General features: G+C 49.3%; 1 protein-coding gene across 1 annotated transcript in view; it reads left to right on the forward strand.

Moving 5' to 3' along the window:
* The window catches only part of PDIA5 (protein disulfide isomerase family A member 5), a 92831-nt gene extending 81343 nt beyond the window's left edge, over nt 1–11488 (forward strand). Inside the window, exons 15-17 of the mRNA XM_027535606.1 lie at nt 4794–4864; nt 10716–10850; nt 11258–11488. Coding sequence (XP_027391407.1) covers nt 4794–4864; nt 10716–10850; nt 11258–11338 — 287 coding nt within the window. The 3' untranslated portion in view covers nt 11339–11488. The remainder of the gene's footprint in view (nt 1–4793; nt 4865–10715; nt 10851–11257) is intronic.
* Nucleotides 11489–16575: the final 5087 nt, after the last annotated feature.

Consider the following 16575-nt stretch of genomic DNA (forward strand, 5'->3'; position numbering starts at 1 on the left):
GGACTACCTAATGGAAAAAAATCTTTAAAATGTTTTCAGCAATAAAATCAGTTCAGTCTCTCAGTTGTGTCCGACTCTTTGCAACCAAATGGACTGTATAGCACGCCAGGCTTCCCTGTCCATCACCAGCTCCCGGACCTTGCTCAAACTCATGTCCATCAAATTGGTGATGCCATCCAACCATCTCATCCTCTGTTGTCCCCTTCTCCTCCTCCCTTCAATCTTTCCCAGCATCAGGGTCTTTTCCAAGGAGTCAGTTCTTTGCATCAGGTAGCCAAAGTATTGGAGTTTCAGCTTCAGCATCAGTCCTTCCAATGAATATTCAGGACTGATTTAATTTAGGGTGGACTGGTTTGATCTCTTTGCAGTCCAAGGGACTCTCAAGAGTCTTCACCACCACCACAGTTCAAAAGCATCAATTCTTATAGCGCTCAGCTTTCTTTATGGTCCAACTCTCACATCCATACATGACCACTGGAAAAACCATAACTTTGACTAGACGGACCTTTGTTGGCAAAGTAATGTCCCTGCTTTTTAATATGCTGTCTAGGTTGGTCATAGCTTTTCTTCGAAGGAGCAAGCATCTTTTAATTTCATGGCTGCAGTCACCATCTGCAGTGCTTTTGGAGCCCAAGAAAATAAAGTCTGTCACTGTTTCCATTTTTTCCCCATCTATTTGCCATGAAGTGATGGAACCAGATGCCATGATCTTCATGTTTTGAATGTTGAGTTTTAAGCCAGCTTTTTCACTCTCCTCTTTCACTTTCATCAAGAAGCTCTCTAGTTCTTTTTGCTTTCTGCCATAAGGGTAGTGTTATCTGCATATCTGTGGTTATTGATATTTCTCCCTGCAGTCTTGATTCTAGCTTGTGCTTCCTCCAGCCTGGCATTTCTCATGATGTACTCTGCATATAAGTTAAATAAGCAGGGTGACAATATACAGCCTTGACATACTTCTTTCCTGATTTGGAACCAATCTGTTATTCCATGTCCGGTTCTAACTGTTGCTTCTTGACCTGCATACAGATTTCTCAGGAGGCAGGTCAAGTGGTCTGGTATTCCCATCTCTTTCAGAATTTTCCACAGTTTGTTGTGATCCACACAGTCAAAGGCTTTGGGATAATCAATAAAGCAGAAGTAGATGTTTTTCTGGAACTCTCTTGCTTTTTTGATGATCCAGCAGATGTTTGCAATTTGATCTCTGGTTCCTCTGCCTTTTCTAGATCCTGCTTGAACATCTGGAAGTTCACGGTTCACGTACTGTTGAATCCTGGCTTGGAGAATTTTGAGCATTACTTTGCTAGTGTGTGAGATGAGTGCAATTGTGCAGTAGTTTGAACATTCTTTGTCTTTGCCTTTCTTTGGGATCGGAATGAAAACTGACCTTTTCCGATCCTGTGGCCACTGCTGAGTTTGCCAGATTTGTTGGCATATTGAGTGCAGCACTTTAACAGCATCATCTTTTAGGATTTGAAATAGCCCAGCTGGAATTCCATCACTTCCACTAGCTTTGTTCCTGGTGATGCTTCCTAAAGCCTGCATTCCAGGATATCCGGTTCTAGGTGAGTGATCACATCATTGTGGTTATCTGAGTCATGAAGATCTTTTTTGCATATGTCTTCTGGGTGTTCTTGCCACCTCTTCTTAATATCTTCTGCTTCTATTAGGTCTATACCATTTCTGTTCTTTATTGTGCCCATCTTTGCATGAAATGTTCCCTTGGTATCGCTAATTTTCTTGAAGAGATCTCTAGTGTTTCCCATTCTATTGTTTTCCTCTATTTCTTTGCACTGATCACTGAGGAAGGCTTTCTTATCTCTCCTTGCTATTCTTTGGAACTCTGCATTCAAATGGGTATATCTTTCCTTTTTTCTTTTGCCTTTAGCTTCTTTTCTTTTCTCAGCTATTTGTAAGGCCTTCTCAGACAACCATTTTGCCTTTTTGCATTTCTTTTTCTTGGCAATAAAATAGCAATAAAATAATATATTCTTATATAAGTGTATATAACATAGTGTATGCCACTGCTAAGTCATTTCAGTCGTGTCCGACTCTGTGTGACCCCATAGACGGCAGCCCACCAGGCTCCCCCATCCCTGGGATTCTCCAGGCAAGAACACTGGAGTGGGTTGCCATTTCCTTCTCCAATGCATGAAAGTGAAAAGTGAAAGTGAAATTGCTCAGTCGTGTCCAACCCTCAGTGACCCCATGGACGGCAGCCTACCAGGCTCCTCCGTCCATGGGATTTTCCAGGCAGGAGTACTGGAGTGGGGTGCCATTGCCTTAGTGTATAGCGTATAATATATTCTTATTTAGTGTATAGTGAAGTGAAGTAAAAGGGTTAGTCACTCAGTCATGTCTGACTCTTTGCTACCCCATGGACTGTAACATATACTTAATTTGTATATAAAGAATCTAAATACTGCAGAAAGGTCACATACCTGATAAAGGTAGGTGGAAAATAAAAAGCAAGCACCCATTTGCCTGTCCCCCTGTATCCCACCTCCCCCCACATCCTCCCCCCATAGTTTCTACACAGCTCTTCTCCTGCTGTTTTGTTGTTCTCTCCTGTTCCAAGCCCCTCTGTTTGCTCTGAATGGTCTGGTCATGGTGACTGCCCCTCTTAGGCCAGCTTGGCTGAGTTGGAATTGGAATTTTCTGTCCTGTCCTTGGTCTTTGTTCCTCTCTCCCAACTCTGGGAGGCTGCTTTAGTTTCCTGCGACACAGAGGTGGTGCCTTTTTAAAGAGCCCATATTAAAAAATCATGCCTCTTCTGGCCCACCTGACATGTCTGGGGAACATCTTCATGCCCTTTCTAAAACAACCTCCCCTCTAGTTATTCATCTGCCATGCTCGTTCTTTTGGGTAATGAGAAAATGAGATGTAGCAGAAGGCCATTAATCTGAGGCCTGGATGCTTTAAATTGATGGTAGCAGGAATTTGCACTAAACTGACAGTGACCTTTATGCTTTCAGTAAGCAGAGAAGTTAAAAAGGAGAAATTAGTAGTGATACAGATTTGGGGGAAGGGAGTAGCTTATTTCCTGCCAGCCTGATGTCTTAGTGGACATTCACGTGCCACTCACAGGGGACCTCTAGGTACTGCAGGGCACACTTTGATGAACTCTCGACCAGTATATTTTGCTCTTTAAATGTTTTCAAAGCTCTATACTGTCATTCCTTTGTAGTATTGATATTTGCATGAATTTGAGCCATTCTTCCCTCTATTGGGAAAAATTAGTACCGTGTTCTTATAATCGCCATTGGCATCTGCCATGAGTTAGGCTGTGCTCAGTACTTTGTCTCAGTTCTGGTGTAACTGTGACCAGCCCAGCTCTCATCTCTACTCCTGTGATGGATGTTGGGAAAATCCTCCCATCACCACCATCCATGCTGCTCTGGGGCCATCTGGCCACTCCACTAGCCAGGCCATGTGGGTGGTCCCGCCCATCTCAGAAACCAGCTCACGTGCTAAATTCAAATTAAAGTTGTAGCTCTGCCTTAATTTGGTTTCACAAACCCTTTGAAATGCCAGTCATTATTACCTTATTTTAAAAAGAGAGAGAGCAGATGAGCCAGGCTGTCTCTGTTCTCTGCCTTGGCTTCCCCAAGGCTGTGGGAGGGCCCGAAGGCCTGGTCCGACTGTTGGTCAAGAAGTTGGCTGGAGCCCGGGCTCCCCAGGGTGCTTCTGGCCTCTCCCACCTGTGTTTTGATCAGAATTAATTACCACAGTCAGGGAACTCCTTCCCTCAAAGCAGTTCTGTTTTTTTGGCAGTTGGGTTCAGTGTCTGGAGAGCGGTAGGGAGAGGTGGGTTTGGGTTTTAGTGGACCAAAGCTGAGGGGAAGGCTGGAAAAGCGGGTTTGGGCCAGAGCAGCCTTCAGTTTCTTGGGCTTCCTTCCTGGAGAACGGTGTCTTGGGCTTGCCAAGACAGGAGAAAGAGGCCGCACGCAGGTGGGCCCCATGCCGGGGACCTGTCGCTGGAACCGGAAGGGCTCGGGGCAGCACACATCCCACTGTCCCATTCAGGGCCTCTGGAGCTATGGTTCTCTTCCCCGGGTCGGGAACCCAGGCCCTGAGAAGCGGCAGGGACTCCGGCAGTTTGTCCTCCTCTTAGCCTGACCTCAACGCTCCCGTTCCTGGATCCAGAGTTCAGGCAGACTCTAGGGCAGGAGTGGAAGGACAGCATGACAACCAGGGGTCCTCGGTCCGGGGGTGAGGGCTGGGGGGAATGTGGGAATCAACAGCAGTGCATGAGCTGCCCGAGTCAGGCAGAGTGCTTGCTCCCACCCTCCACTTTCCCACATGCGCCTTTTCAGTCGTGAAGTGGCGAACTCTGCCATTGTCACTGGGGCACAAGAAGGAGCTTCATAACAGGCTCCGAGAGGCCAGAGCACATGTCCTCCTCTTCTAAGCCCGAAGCTCCCGCTGCACCCTGGATCAGGCTCTTCTGAACCCTGAGGGCAGCCCTCCGTGCAAGGAGCTTGCAGAGCAAGACCACAGTGTCTGTGTCCCCCACCCCCAGCCTTGGGGGTGGGTGTGGGGTGGGAGGGTATGGGGTGGGAGGTCCCAGGCAAGAGTGAACCTCACTCTGGCACAGGCCTCCTGCAGAGCCCTCGTGCGGACAGCAGACGCACAATGGAGAGTTCGAGTGGTGGGGTTGATGCCTGAACCCTGACGGTGGGTGTGCAGTGGGTGGGAGTCAGATGAACCCTGAAGTCTGCTGGGAGGAGAGAAACTCCTGCAAAGGCCTCTCTGGAGGCTCCATGTGCAAGGCTCTCTCCTTCCCTCTCACACAGGGTGCCCGCACTGTAAGAAGGCCATTCCACACTTTACTGCCGCTGCTGATGCCTTCAAAGATGACCGAAAGGTAAGGATACCCTTCCTCTTCATCTCCTGTCCCATCTCCAGCTTCCCATTACCACCAGTGCCCACACCTTCCTCCCTTCTGTTCAGGTCGCCCTCCCCAAGCAGCTTCTGCTGAGACATAGGGATTTCTGGCAACCAGGACATCCTGTTTAGAAGGCAGGATAGAGCTGGCTGCATTTATGCTGCAGAATCGACTGAAAGGGATACACTGAACCGTTACAGCCCTTCCTTGAAGGAGGGGGTGGTAAAGGGGTCATTTGTTCATTCTTTTTTAATGCTCACATCTTTTTACGGTAGGATTTGTAGTCATGCACTACTTGTATAATTAAAAGTACAAATAAAAATATCCCACAAAAGTCAACTGGAGGCGGCCAAGGTGGAGGAGAGCAAGGCCATGGGAACGGAGCCTCATCCCGCCTAAGTGAAAGGCTCCTGCAGCTGCTGACCGATGAAGCAGAAAATTAACAAACTAGAGCTGCAGATCGGCTTAGAGCACAGGGAGGGGGCCTCAGGCAGTGCTCTCGGCAGCTCCAGCAGACTGGGCAGACTCCGAGGCTGCAGGGGCATATGGCAGCGAGAAGACCCCAGAACTCAGGCTGGTGCATCTGCGCTGCTGCTAAGCTGCGTGAGCTGTAAGACTCTCCAGGTCTCAACGTTTCCTTCTTCTAAAGTCACAGCGCTGGTTTAGATGGTCTCAAAGTCTCTTCCTAGTCTGGGACTCCATCGTAGGAACCTGTCCCCTGAAATGCCCCCCAAACACACACACACACACCGAAATCCAAAGTCCGATACATCTCTGCCTTATTTTTCCAGGTGGAATTGTCAGGCGCAGCTGGGGCAGGTGGGATACAGATGCTGAGATCGCCTTGCATTGGCCCCACGGTGGCAGTGATGGGGTGGTGAGAGCTATATAGGAACAGTGAGTCAGAGGAAGCCAGGCACATGTGGGAGGCCTCAGACTCCAGACACCTTCCCTGAATCAGGAAGTCCCATGGTCACCTGCGAGCCCTGCCTGTGCCCTTGAGACACCCTTTACCATCAAGGGGGAATATAAGGACAGAAACTTGTCCTCTCCCTGCCACTTGGCTTGCATTGAGAGGGGCATGGCAGGGAGGTGCTTCCTGTCTTCTGTCTCCCTCACCCCTCCACCCACTTCTGCCACCCTCGACCTGAGCAGGGTGGCTGCTCCCAGTCTGGCCGCTCCAGCATAGCCCAGGCTGCTCGTCCCTGCAGGGTGGGCATGGGTTGGTTCGGGGAGGCCTTTACTCCCCAGGACCAGAGCTGGACTGGCAGTCTCTCCAACAAAGTTCCCATCATTCTTTACCCAGAACACTTGGTGCCCTGAGCACCAAGGTCCGGTCCGAGGGTGACCGGAGTGGGGGTTCCCCACCCCTTGGCTGCTCAGGTCTCCAGAGCCCGTGAGGGGATCACACCAGTCCTCATGAGACTAGCCTGTCTGTGCCCATCATTGGCAGCTGAGGGCAGTTCCTTCTCTTCTCCATCCCCCCTGCTGATGTAGAGGGGTCTCGTTTCCATGGTGACCCCCTCCTTCTCTGAGATACTGATACGCCTTTGCTTAATTATCTTAATTTGGGCCAGTAACGTTGCTGACCTTTTCCTAGAGTTATTCCTTGTCTCCTTCCAAGCCAAGCATCACCCTCACCCATTTTCAGGAACACACTTAACTCTCTGTCCCCGGCAGCTGGCAGGCCAGCGTTCCTGGAGATGGCTCTCAGTAGCAGCAGGAAGCATCCTGTTTTCAGCCGGGGTGCTGGTGCCGTAATGGCTGGGTGCCATCCTAGAACTATCAGATCAGAGCCTTGGGGGATGGCTCCAGGAATTTGTGCTGACCACAGGCTGGTGTTTAGGGACTGCTGGCCTGTCCAGCCCGCTCCTCCTCCTGAGGGATGAAGGCCCAGAAAGGAGGAGCTGTGTCTTTTGCTCAGGGACACCCTGTGTGTCACTGACAGCCAGAAGTGGGTCTCCTGACTCCCAATTCTTCCTGACACCCCATGCTGCCACCTGTGAGGCAGAATTGCATTTTTTTTCCCACCCAGAAGCTTGTCCCTGTTCCTTCCCCAATCAATATGCAGTTGGTTGTTCACTTCCATTTTCATAGCCAAAGTCAATATTAGCTCCTGCAGAGATTTATTTTACTGAATCAATAAAGCCACATGAGGCAGCTCATATTTTAACTGGGGAGCCTCCCCCTCCCAGGAGGTTACTGGGGACTTTAGCAGTTGACATGCTGGGGGTAGAAAGGGCCGCACACTGTTAGTGTTGGAACAGGAGGCGTTCTGGAGGTGGCCGTGAGGACAAGGATCTCAAGTGGAAGGCTGACCACTGGCCTGGCAAAGTGGGGCCCGTCTCTCACGGCTCAGCAAAGTGTCCCAGCGCGGGGGTGGGGGTAGGGGGTCAGCAGTTCAGCACGGCCCCGGCCAGGTGCAAGGTCATCCCAGGAGCAGGCCCTGGAGCAGCGGGATCCCCTCTGTGATTGGCTGGTGAAGCTAGGGTGGCTCTGGCTGTGCGGTGTGTGTTGTGTATCATCCCCCGAGTTCATAGAAGGGAGCTCTCCCTCAGGGCAGAGACCTCATTTGCCCTTGAATCCCCCCGAGTCTTGACGCCTGAAATCTCTGTAGATGTTGACTGGATAAAGGACCTGGGTAACATGTTTGATAGTTCCTAAGTGCTCCTCCTCTTCTGCTGGTATTACTTCTAAAGCCTTTTGTTACATTGTCCTCACAGTAGTTTAGTCACCTCGATATTATTACTCTCTCATTTTACAGATGAGGAGATTGAGTGTCAACGAGGTTCAATGACTAGCCCAAAGTACCAGATGGAAAGGGGCAGCATCAGAACCGAATGTATAGGCATTGTCAGAGGTCTCCCAGAAGTGGAATCAGGGCCTGGACTCCCGTGCAGGGGATTTCTGGGGAGGTGGTCTTGGGGATCAGTGGAGGGGACGGAGGAAGGGAAGCCAGAACAGGTGTGTTAATGAGCAAATCACTTCATGGCTAACTAGGTTCAGTCCCTGGAGACCTCAGCAGGGACAGGGTCATCCCCCTCGGAGGTCGAGGAAACCAGGCGAGGTGTCCTCAAGCGTCTCCATCACTGCCTCATTTCTAGCTCCCTTCAGCCAGGAGTTGCAGGTGCCATTGGCAAGTGCTGGACGGACAGGGCGTTGCAGGACACTGAACAAATCTAGAAGTTAGTGTACATTCAGCACTGTGGGTGAGCTGGTGCAAATCTTGAGGGGGTGTAAGGGGGGCAGCACTTAGGTGCAATTGGGATAGACGTGGAGAGGTTTATTTGCTGCCTTCTTTCCAGAGAGTCTAAGCCACTTCCTGCAGAGGGCCCATGCTTGTTTCCCTTCTGCTATAGAGACTGAAAGCTGAGGAGCCTTTGCAGCTGGAAGAAGCACTTTGGATATGTAACTGGCAGCTATATTAGGGGATTCAGAATAAGTACCCATTTTTTATTTAGTCAATTTATAAAACCATACACTACATTTCCCACAGCTCCAGGGAATGTATACAGATTAAATTCATAATTTAAAGCAGATGCAGGAAGAGTAGCGGCCTGGAGCGAAGCTCATTAAACACTTTCACAGCCTAGCAGGGGAGCGACAGCCCCTAGACGAGGGCTGCCCTGGTGCATGATTCCCACCTGGCCGGCCGCTCAGCACCTGCCTTGAGAAACGGAGCCCTGAAGATGGCCAGAGGAGCCTCTGCCTCACATTCCTAAATAAATCAGGAAGGGCTTTAGAGGATGAGCTGGAATTCTCAGAAGCCTGCTGGTATGTGTGGACACAGACAGCAAGCTGACCCTGCCTGAAGGAGACAGCTACCCCACTTTCCTAGCCACATATTGCCCATGGGAATGATGCAGGGCAAGTGCCCTCAGATTTGGCTTTTAAAGAAAAGCTGGAAAGCCAAACTTTATATAAAAATCTCTGGGCTCTTTTTCTAGGTTGGCGACTAAGTCAGATTCTTTTTTTTTTTTTTTTTTTAAATTTTCTGTGGGCCAAACAGAAGAGGACTGAGAGTCAAATAGCGATTGTGGGCAGTTTGCAGACTCTGCTCTAAGAGGTCGCATCGTATAGAATGCTGTGTAGCCGAGGAGGGGCGGCGTGAGGGTGGGTAAGTGGGGGACGAGTGACTGGTAACCAGAATGCAAGGCTCGCTCTTCACTGCCTGTCAGCCCTGGGCACAGGTAAATAAGCATGACTCTTGGTGCCCTGCAGGGCTCTCCTGCCTAGAAAGAGGGCCTCCATCCAAATGTGAGTAACCAGCAGCCAGACAACCCTGTGAGTCACGGCTATTCAGCAGTTTTAAACTTCCAGCACAGTCGTAGTTCTGTGTGGGCTCCTGAGTGGGTTCCGGCCCTCAAGGTGCCTCGCCGATTCCTCTCCCGGGTCCTGGCATGGGCTGGTCCTAGCTGGGTGCTCTTCCCTCGGGCCTTCATGCCGCTGGCTGCCTTATCACTGGTGGCTCAGATCAAATGTTAGCTCCTTGGAAAGGCCTCCTGGGCCATCCTGGTGAAAGCAGCCCCTCTGGCCGTGGTCTATCCAAGCACCCTCTTAGTTCCTCAGGGCATCCTTTGGACTCCACAGTGATCTCGCTGGTGATGTGTCTGTACTGCCTTCCTGTAGTAAGAATGTCAGTTGCTCGATGGCTGACTTTGTCAAGGTCACCACTGTCCTCGTAGCATCCAGAGCAGGCTTGGCTTCATCAGTGCCACCCCTGTTCTGTAACGCTTGTGGATTGCTCTTGCCATTAAGCAGCCCTCTCCTCTCCCCGCCTGCTCCGTGACCCTCAACAGGAGAAAAGTTCCCCATGTCTGCTTTGTACCCTCTTATTGGGAAAGAGCAATAAATAAGGAAAAACTGCCCAGCATGTGGAATTTGTTAGACAGGCAAGAAGAGGGCAGTGGCCAATTTAGGAATCTCTTTCTGGCCAAAACCTGTTTGCTTTAGTCATGTTGAACTCTGTCCTGGCTTTTGGAATGTGTTCCCTAGGATGGAATCTGCTTCTCCCCCTCCGTCAGTCCTCCACCCATGGGGCAAACTTGGCACAGTGCTTCTGAGCCCCTTTGCAGGCCATCCTGGCACCCTGGAGCACCTCCACACACCTCCTGTCATGCCTTGGATTTGCCTCTTTACCCAGCTCCCTGACCAGATTGTGAGCTCCTGTTGGGGACAGAGCCAGTGTCCTGGGCCAGTAAGAGTGTCTCTAACGGCAGCTAGCGTGTACTGACCTCTGACCATGTGCCCTTCACCTCCCCTGACTTATCTCACTCAGTCTTCAGGATGTCCTGATAGCCGGGGTATTGGTACTGTCTCCATTTTACAGATGAGGATGTTGAGGCATGAAAATGCTAAGTGACTTCCTATAAGTGTTAATATGCAGCCAAGCCAAGACTTACACATGGAAAACTTGACTTCGAAGCTCTTATTCTTGACCTTGGTACTACACTGTCTCCCCAAAAAGATGTTCAGGAAATATTAGCTGATGAATGAATAAGTCCCACAGTGCCTCACAGAAAGTATCAAAAACTTGTAGTGTTTACAGATGCTTTCAAGTCATAATTTCCTTTACATTGTACTCTTGATTCTAAAGGGTAGTCTGAGGGCATTCCTCACCTGTCTGCCTGGAGAATTAAAACCCAAGTGCTGTTGGCCTCAGTGGAGCATGGGGCTGGGGGTGCTTTGGTTCATTGTGTCCCTGCTGTTGGGGAGGAGCTCAGAAATCACAGGATCTGGGCCTCGGGTGCAGCCTTCACACAGAGGGTCCAGGCCTCAGGTCTCAGATTGGAGACCCCCATGCTGACCCTCGCATCCTTGCTCCCTGCAGATTGCCTGTGCCGCTATTGACTGCGTCAAAGAGAACAACAAGGACTTGTGTCAGCAGGAGGCTGTCAAGGCCTACCCCACTTTCCACTACTACCACTACGGGAAGTTTGTGGAGAAGTATGACACCAATCCGACGGTGAGTCGTCGGGGGGCGCTGCCCCGAGCTCTGTCTGCTGGGGGGCAGGGAAACAGCCACTGAGGGGGCCTCCCAGATAGCACAGTCAGCTGCGACGCTCAGAGCCAAGAAGGCAAGGCTCCGGCCCGGCTGGAAGGGAATCCCAAGAGGTTCTCATACAAGTCCTGGCCCAAGAGCAGGGTGGGGGCAGAGAATTCCAGGGTTCCCGGGTGTGGGAGAATTTCCTCACCCACTTTTCAGGGCTTCTCCATAGTCAAGCCGATGCTGCCCACATGGCCCCGGCCACCCCCTCAGGCGCCTCTCTGTGTCCAGAAGTGTGAGCACGTGGAGGGTCAGGGAAGGGGCGGAAGGGGAGGGCGCACATCCTCGTGAAGTTACAGGTCCTCTCCTCTTCCCCTTCCCTACAGGAGCTGGGATTTACCAGTTTTATCCGAACGCTCCGGGAGGGAGACCATGAGAGACTAGGAAAGAAGAAGGAAGAGTTGTAATTTCTGCCTCAGAGAAAGCTTTTCCATTACACTGTGAACGATACCTGTTTTGTTGTTCTTTCTGAATTTCCACGTGTTCTGAAGACGAAGTTTTTTATAGCCGCATATGGCCGTTTTGTACAATTTTGAAATAAAATTCAACCAATTGTTCGGTGGTGTGGGTTATTTCCGCAGAGCCCAAAGGTGGATGCCGTTTCCTCCCACCTTCTGTGTCCTCTACTGGGGGGTGGGGAGCCCCACTCCTCGGTCACATCTGTCCAGGAGAGACCCTGAGGCAGGCGAGTGAGGACGGAGGCAGGGTTACTGGCCCCAATCAGCCACTGGAGAGCGGAACAGGGGAATCAGATCACGAGATAGCCTGTTGGACAATGACTGATTTGGTGGGGGAGGGGAGGGAAATGCATTAGGATGGTCAGAAAATTGGGATTCTGTAGCTTATGGGAACCAAGCATTAGCTTTTTCTGGATCATTGTGGTTTTAGTTTGGGTGTGTTTTCCTGGAATGTATTTGCATCTTTCTCTTTCTCTGGCTATTTCTGTCTTCCTCTCTCCATCCCCTCCCAGCTCTCCCATTAAAGAAGACTAAGTCTCCACTCCAGGAGATGGTGCAGTGGTCAAGCCCAGGCTGGAAGGGCATCTAGAGTGGATTGGGGAGTGTGTGGGGGGGAGTGCTTTGGGCAGCCGCTTGCTCCTCACCCTGGCTGGAAGGGATGGTGTGTGGGATGTGGGGGTATATTTTCAGTGTGCAGATGCTGGTCTGTATACCAGCTCCTCTCGCCCCGTGACAGTAACCTCCAGATCTTTGCAAGCATGCTTCTCATGGATGGGCACCAACCAGGCCTCACTCTTTGACACTCATGTCTCTTTCCTGACTGTCTTTCCCACTAGGCCTGCTCTCTCTATCCCCGCATGAGTAGCACCAGCCCTGAGCTTAGCACTTCTGCCAGAGCCATGGTCCTTCTCCACAGGAAGTAGAGCAGCCTTGCTCCGCTATCTGGACTTCAGTGTTCTGCAGCGGTCCTGCACTCCTCGGGGTAGTTCAGAGGTGGCGTCTCCAGAGCTGCAACACTGGGCAGCACACTTTGGTGGCCTTATGGGGGAGTTGGCCTGTGGGCACAGCCCTGTTTCCTGGACCAGACCCTCCCTTGCAGCCCCTGCCTTCCTGCTGATGGGTTGCCCAGTAAGGGGTGGGAGCCGCAGAGTTCCCCTTGGCAGTCTTGACAAGCTACCACTGCATACAGTGCTGTTAAGTGAGCGCGAAGGCTTTGAAAACCCCTGTTCTGGGGCAGTGTCTCAACTTCCCAGTCCACCCACTCCAGGTCAGCCTTTTATTTTCTTTAAGCACCCACTTTTTAAAGTGGCCCCTGGTCTCCCTCCAGGTGAACGGGTATGAAAGAAGCACATGTTTATCTTCACTGATCTCCCCTGGTGCCATACACTGTCAGACAAGGAGCCATTTAATCCTGATGCTGAATGTCATATACCTTCTGCAAGGGGCTTGTGAGAGCGTGTGCGCATATGGGCATGCTTAACAGTTGTTTGGAGTATTTGTGGGAGAAACGTATTTGTGTCTCCAAAAATGTTTTTAACTGCATCTTTAACACCTGAGAAAAGCCACTCCCTGGCTGAGAGCCACTGGTGCTCACATTCAAAGCACAAGGCTTTCTCTCCGTCTTATTCCACAGTCTGGGTCGGCGTCTGTGTGAGAACTTGAAAGCATCAGGAAATGGCATTCTTTTCACTCTATTTGCAGGATTTGTTAGTTATGGAGCCCTTGTTAGAGTGTCTAGTGTTTGCTGTGACTTTGGGCATGACCAGAGCAAGTTCAGCCCAGCTCTGGGCAGCTGCATCTGCAGACAGAGCTCCCTTCCTCCACTCCGCCGCCCCCTATCTCTCCCCCCATGCCCCAGTTCTTGAGCTCTGTGCAGCTTGGTTAGAGCATGGCCCCGGGCTAGTCCCGTTCCCAGTGGTTGGTTCATTCCCATGCTTGGCTCACTGGGGGCTCACTGGTCTTCAGGACAGTGTGCGTGCTCAGTAGCTTCCGTTGTGTCCAACTCTGCGACCCCATGGACCACAGCCCGCCAGGCCTCTCTGCCCGTGGGGTTCTCCAGGCAAGGATACTGGAGTGGGTTTCCATGCCCTCCTCCAGGGGATCTTCCCAAGCCAAGGATCAAACCCAGGTCTTCAGGTTCTTTATCCATTGAACCACCTGGGAAACCCAATCTTCAGTCCAGACCCTTCACTAACCCTCACTCGAGGACCTGCCATTATCCCCTCAGTTCCCCTAGATCTTACCTTTGCTGGCTGATTTCTCTGCATAAAGCAAGGGTATGAGTTAGGAAAAAATGGATTCCCAGCCTTCATTCTGGTGGCTTTGGCATAACCTTCATTTCAGTTTCTCTCCTTTGGGTCATTGCTTCCAGTCCATTCCCTCCTGGTCTGCCTTACCCTGTGGCCCCCTGTGCCTCTCGCCCATAGGTGATTGCCTATCAGCACTAACTGGGGCTCCCAGAGCTGGCCCCCCAACCCTTCCCATCTTCCCCATGTGATACCCTCCCTCTCTAGAGATGTTTGGCTTCCAGAAACTCTCCAATGCCAGGCACAGGCAGGTGGTGCTCTGAGTTCAGGAACAGATTTGCTCCTCCAGTGTGAAAAGATGTGTAATTTCATCTAGAAAGCACCAAGAGGTGAAGCCTGGGGCTCACACGGCTTGCCCAAATCACACAGAATGGAGGAGGGGCCACTCCTGTTCCCAAGAGGCTCCCAGGTACAGTGACTGGGCATTGCTGGTTAGAACTGAGCTCCCTGCAGCTATGCTTTTGCTGTTTACTCAAAGCAATATTTCCTAAAGGAAATCAACCTTGAATATCCATTGGAAGGACTGATGCAGAAGCTGTTGCTCCAATACTTCAGCCACCTGATGCAAAGAGCTGACCCACTGGAAAAGACTCTGATGCTGGGAAAGCCTGAAGGCAGGAGAAGGGAACAACAAAGGATGATGGTTGGATGGCATCACCGACTCAATGGACATGAGCTTGAGCAAACTCCGGGAGATGGTGAAGGACAGGGAAGCCTGGCGTGCGGCAGTCCATGGAGTCACAAAGAGTTAGACACGACTTGGCAACTGAACAACAATTATTTTATTACTTTAAGGCTGGAAAAATGGAACTGATATCCTTGAGCTAAATGTGAAAACCAAATGACTGTTATGTTCCTATCAAATATATGCCTGCCCCCAAATCCTTTTTTAGGCCTAGAATGTCCAACATAGTGGCCGTTAGCCACATATGGCTATTGAGTATTAGAAATGTGGTTACAACTGAGAAGTGTGTATGTGTGTGTGTGAGTGCCTTTTTTGTTATGAAATATATATAACATAAAATTTACCCTTTTCAAGTTTATACAGTTCATTGGCACTGAGTATATTCACATTGTTGTGCCAACTCATATCATTATATCATTAATATCCGACTCCAGAACATTTCCATCACAACAAACTGAAACTCCATATTCATTAAACCCTCCTCCCTGCCCCTAGTCACCACCATTCTACTTTCTGTCTCTCTAAATTTCCCTGTTCTAGGTACCTCATATAAGCTAGAGCATATGTCCTTTTGTGTCTTTTTTGTCTATTTGTCCTTTTGTGTCTGGTTTATTTCACTAAGCATGATGTTTTCAAGGTTCATCATGTTATAGCATATGTCAGATTTCCTTCCTTTTAAGGCAGGCTAATATTCCATCATATGAATACACCAAATTTCGTCTATCCTCTCACCCATCAATGGACATTTACGCTATCTGTGCCTTTTGGCTGTTTCAAATAATGCCCTTGTGAACAAAACTGTGCAAATCATCTGTCTGAAAGAGTCCCTGCTTTCAGTTGTCTTGAAAGTGGAATTGCTGGATCATGGTAATTCTGTGTCTAGTGTTTTGAGGAATCACAGTAGTATTTTCAATAGTGGCTGCACCATTTTAAATTTCTACCAGCAATGCACATAGGTTCTGATTTCTCCACATCCTTGCCAAAAGTTATTTTCTGGGGTTGTGTGTGTGTGTGTGTGTGTTGATAATAGCCATCAAAAATTGAGGTCCAGAGGAGAAGGAGGCAACAGAAGATGAGAGGGTTGGATGGCATCACTGACTCAAGGGATGTGACTTTGAGCGAACTCCAGAGGTGGTGAAGGACGGGGAAGCCTGGCGTGCTGCAGTTCGTGGGGTCACAGTCAGACACGACTTAGCAACCGAACAACAGCAGTGGCGGTAGAGTGGTATCTCATTGTGGTTTTGATTTGTATTTCCTTAATGATTAGTGGTGCTGAGCGTATTTCATTTGCTTTTTGGCCATTTGTGTATCTTCTTTGGAGAACTGTCTATTAAGTCCTTTGCCCATTTTTGAAATGGATTGTTTGTGGAGTTTTGTTATTGTTGTTTCCATGTAGGAGTTCTTTATGCATTATGGATATTAATCCTGTATCACATATGTGATATGCAAATATTTCCTTCCATTCAGTGGATTGTCTTTCTTTTTTCTTTTCTTAATAGTGTCTTTGGATGCACACAAGTTTTTAATTTTGGTGAAGTATGATTTATTTTTTCTTTTGTTGTCTGTGCTTTTTCTAGTAAATCATTCTAAGTTTGAAGCTTTTCTCCTATGTTTTTTTCTAAGAGTTTTATGTCTTACCTTTGTGACTTTGATCCAGTTTGAGTCAAGTGTAAGGTAAGAGTCCAGGTTTATTGTTTTGCATATGAATATCCAGTTTCCCCAACACCATTTGTGGAAAAAACTAGTTTTTCCTCATTGAACAGTCTTGGAACCCTAATCAAAAATCATTTGACCATGTATGTGAGAATTTAACTTCTGAGCTTTCTATTCTATCCCATTGGTCTGTGTGCTTGTCTTATACTGTGATCACACTGTTTTGATTGCTATAGATTTGCAGTAAGTTTTGAAATCAGGAAGTGTGAGTCCTCTAGGTTTGTTCTTTGTCAAGATTTTTTTGGCTATTAAGGTCTCTTGAAATTCTTTATTTCTATGCTGTTTATTTCTGCTTTGTTGACTATGCCAAAGCCTTTGACTGTGTGGATCACAATAAACTGTGGAAAATTCTGAAAGAGATGGGAATACCAGACCACCTGACCTGCCTCTTGAGAAACCTATATTCAGGTCAGGAAGCAACAGTTAGAACTGGACATGGAACAACAGACTGGTTCCAAATAGGAAAAGGAGTTTGTCAAGGC

This window comes from Bos indicus x Bos taurus, chromosome 1, assembly GCF_003369695.1.
Source record: "Bos indicus x Bos taurus breed Angus x Brahman F1 hybrid chromosome 1, Bos_hybrid_MaternalHap_v2.0, whole genome shotgun sequence".
Classification (NCBI taxonomy): domain Eukaryota; kingdom Metazoa; phylum Chordata; class Mammalia; order Artiodactyla; family Bovidae; genus Bos; species Bos indicus x Bos taurus.